The sequence below is a fragment of the Xyrauchen texanus genome, chromosome 30 (genome assembly GCF_025860055.1).
Source record: "Xyrauchen texanus isolate HMW12.3.18 chromosome 30, RBS_HiC_50CHRs, whole genome shotgun sequence".
Taxonomy (NCBI): Eukaryota; Metazoa; Chordata; class Actinopteri; order Cypriniformes; family Catostomidae; genus Xyrauchen; species Xyrauchen texanus.
Window position 1 is genome coordinate 39,840,020 of NC_068305.1, and position 2,500 is coordinate 39,842,519.

Consider the following 2,500-nt stretch of genomic DNA (forward strand, 5'->3'; position numbering starts at 1 on the left):
TGGACGTTGATATTAAGTATGTTGCAGACAAAAATAAAGTAAAAGTTAAGTTGTTGTCGCCACCTGTATTACCGTTTGTTTTGCACACACACACACATATGCAAATATACACACACCATAAAATAGTTCCTAACCTTTAACCTGCAAACATGTAACCCGGATATTCTACTTGGCACTTGTGACATAAAGGAAAACTCCCGCATCAGAGACGTGCAGCGTAGTTGATGCAAAGCGTGTGGTCACGAACGTCCCCCCAGCCCCCGTTTTTCTTATGAGGTTGATGCTCCACGGCTCCATGGTCTGTCAGGGTCAGTATCGGAGGGAAAAGCGCAGATTGGGCTTCTTTAAGCGCTGCGTCCACCTTCTCCCGGGCCATTTCTGGCTTGCAATCGTCCTTCTGGTGCAGGCCACAATCTCCAGTGTGAAGAACTCTGCTTCCACAAGCCACTAGCACTTTAAGAGGTTTGGAGATGCACGTCCCAGACAGGTTCTGGAGGGTCCAGTCCCAGTTATAATCGTCATAGGTGCAGAACTCATTGTTGCATCCCATCAGTTTGTAGTAGAGCTCCCTGGAGATTCCCATTCCTATGTTGTGTTTGGTGGACAGCCATCCTGCAGTTTCTGTTTTGGTGGAAAGCACTTGAAAGCCAGACAAACCGTCATGGTTTCCCAATGCGAGGACGTCGCAGTCTCCACAGCTGGTTTTCCTGAGTTTGGTCATAGATTTGAAGTAGTGATGGAAATCTGGGAGAAGATAGTTGTCTTCCTCAATGAACACAACAAACCCGTTGTATCCCAGAAGAACCCGGACTCGTTCGAACACGAAATGCAGCTTCCACCACCAGTGGTGTTTGGATTGTGTGATGGGAGCTTCCCTGTAATGTCCATACGAGTCCGGGTGTTCTGCATTCAAGCAGCCCCGTTTAATCGCGTCTTCTTTAGATATGTCTCTCGGACAATCCTGAGGATCTCGTCCTGGGAATTCATTTGGATACAGCTGTATACTGTAGGGGAAATATATCTGCAGAAGCTTGCAGAACGAGATTCCCTTGATCATATCCGAAATTTCCTCTGAGAAATAGTCGTGACTGAATATCAAAAGTACGTTCTGCACACCAACTACTTTCTCAAGGGACTGGATGAGCATTTGTAGGTAAGCCGGTCTATTGTGGACTTGAACAACAATAACCAGCTCCGGTTCCAATGGAAACTTCTCTCCATTCTGAATGTCCTGTCTGTAGTTGCTGTCATAAACAGACTTCCTCATACTCAATATGGTCCCATACACAAATTTACCCAAAACAACAGGCTGTGTACTCTCTTTAGCAGTCTCTTCAGTGTGTCCTTCATCTCCAGTCCCACGTTTGGAATAAAATAACACTATAAATACAATTAAGATGACTAGGAACACAATAACGTTCTTCTTCAATAGTCGGAATCTCATTGTTAATCTTCAATGCACCATGGAAAACCAACCTCTGGGTTATATTGTGTTTTGTGTGCTGTTCTAGCTCCCTTGTGGGCATAATCCGGGCATCTCCGCACCGGATCTCTCAGCACAAGCAGGTGAAACACGAACATCTGTCAAGAGAAGTTGATCTAGTGAGCTTTTCGCTATTCAGCATAAAATGTCGCGCGAGCGCAAAACAGACCGAACTAATCACGCGACTCATCAAGCGAAGTTCGCAATGGTAAGAGTTTAATGCGAATATCGCTCTGCAACTAAAGTGTGAACTACTCACCCAGATAAAGTGTCATGTGCGACAAAGTTCAAACCAGGAAGAGAAAGTGATCTGAGAATGAGGAGGTCGTTACTGCCGACGTGTACTTACAGCCAACAGGAACTCAGCAGCGCTCCTCCTTACTCACACAGAAGTATAAAATATATAATTAATACTCGCAAAATATACTGTCTTAATTTATTTATAATAAATATAATATTTTTTTAAAAATGTAATTATTTAAGTATATTATTATTAATAATAATGTTATTTTATCACACATATATATATATATATATATATATATATATATATATATATATATATATATATATTTCATATATATATATATATATATATATATATATATATATATATATATATATATATATATATATATATATAGGCATATAGCTATGATAGCCTAATTATCTGTGTAATTAATGTATTATTATTAATTAAAAATAAACACAAAAAACTTGTTGATATTTTAGATTATTTATGAATACAGTTTATATTTGATTCTCAAATAGGCAAGTTTTTTTTTTAAAACCATTATTCTGTTAAAACACAAACAGAAAATTATTATAATAAACAAATCAATATAATTATATTACAAATTATGTTAATTGTTTTTCTCTTGACCATAGATGGCACTAAATCTCTTGTCAGCACTTTTATTGAATCGTTGTGCATCTCTTAATCTTGATATTTAATCTGAATCTCAACATTTGTGAGATTTATTTCTATCCGAACAGTTTTGAAGTTAATTGATCTAA

The 2,500-nt window shown here is 38.3% G+C and overlaps 1 protein-coding gene across 2 annotated transcripts in view; it reads right to left on the reverse strand.

Annotated features, from left to right (window-relative positions):
- The window catches only part of LOC127623614 (alpha-1,6-mannosyl-glycoprotein 2-beta-N-acetylglucosaminyltransferase-like), a 5,614-nt gene extending 3,823 nt beyond the window's left edge, over window positions 1–1,791 (reverse strand). Inside the window, exons 1-2 of one of the 2 annotated variants that reach the window (XR_007968077.1) lie at window positions 1,743–1,791; window positions 135–1,581 (exon numbers count right to left, since the gene is read on the reverse strand). Coding sequence is in view for 1 of the 2 variants with exons in the window: in XM_052098024.1 (XP_051953984.1) it covers window positions 203–1,444 (1,242 nt within the window). In the remaining variant the exon portion in view is untranslated. Of the gene's footprint in view, window positions 1,582–1,742 lie in introns of both variants that reach the window. The other variant, XM_052098024.1, reaches the window with a different exon arrangement.
- Between the last annotated feature and the right edge of the window lie 709 nt (window positions 1,792–2,500).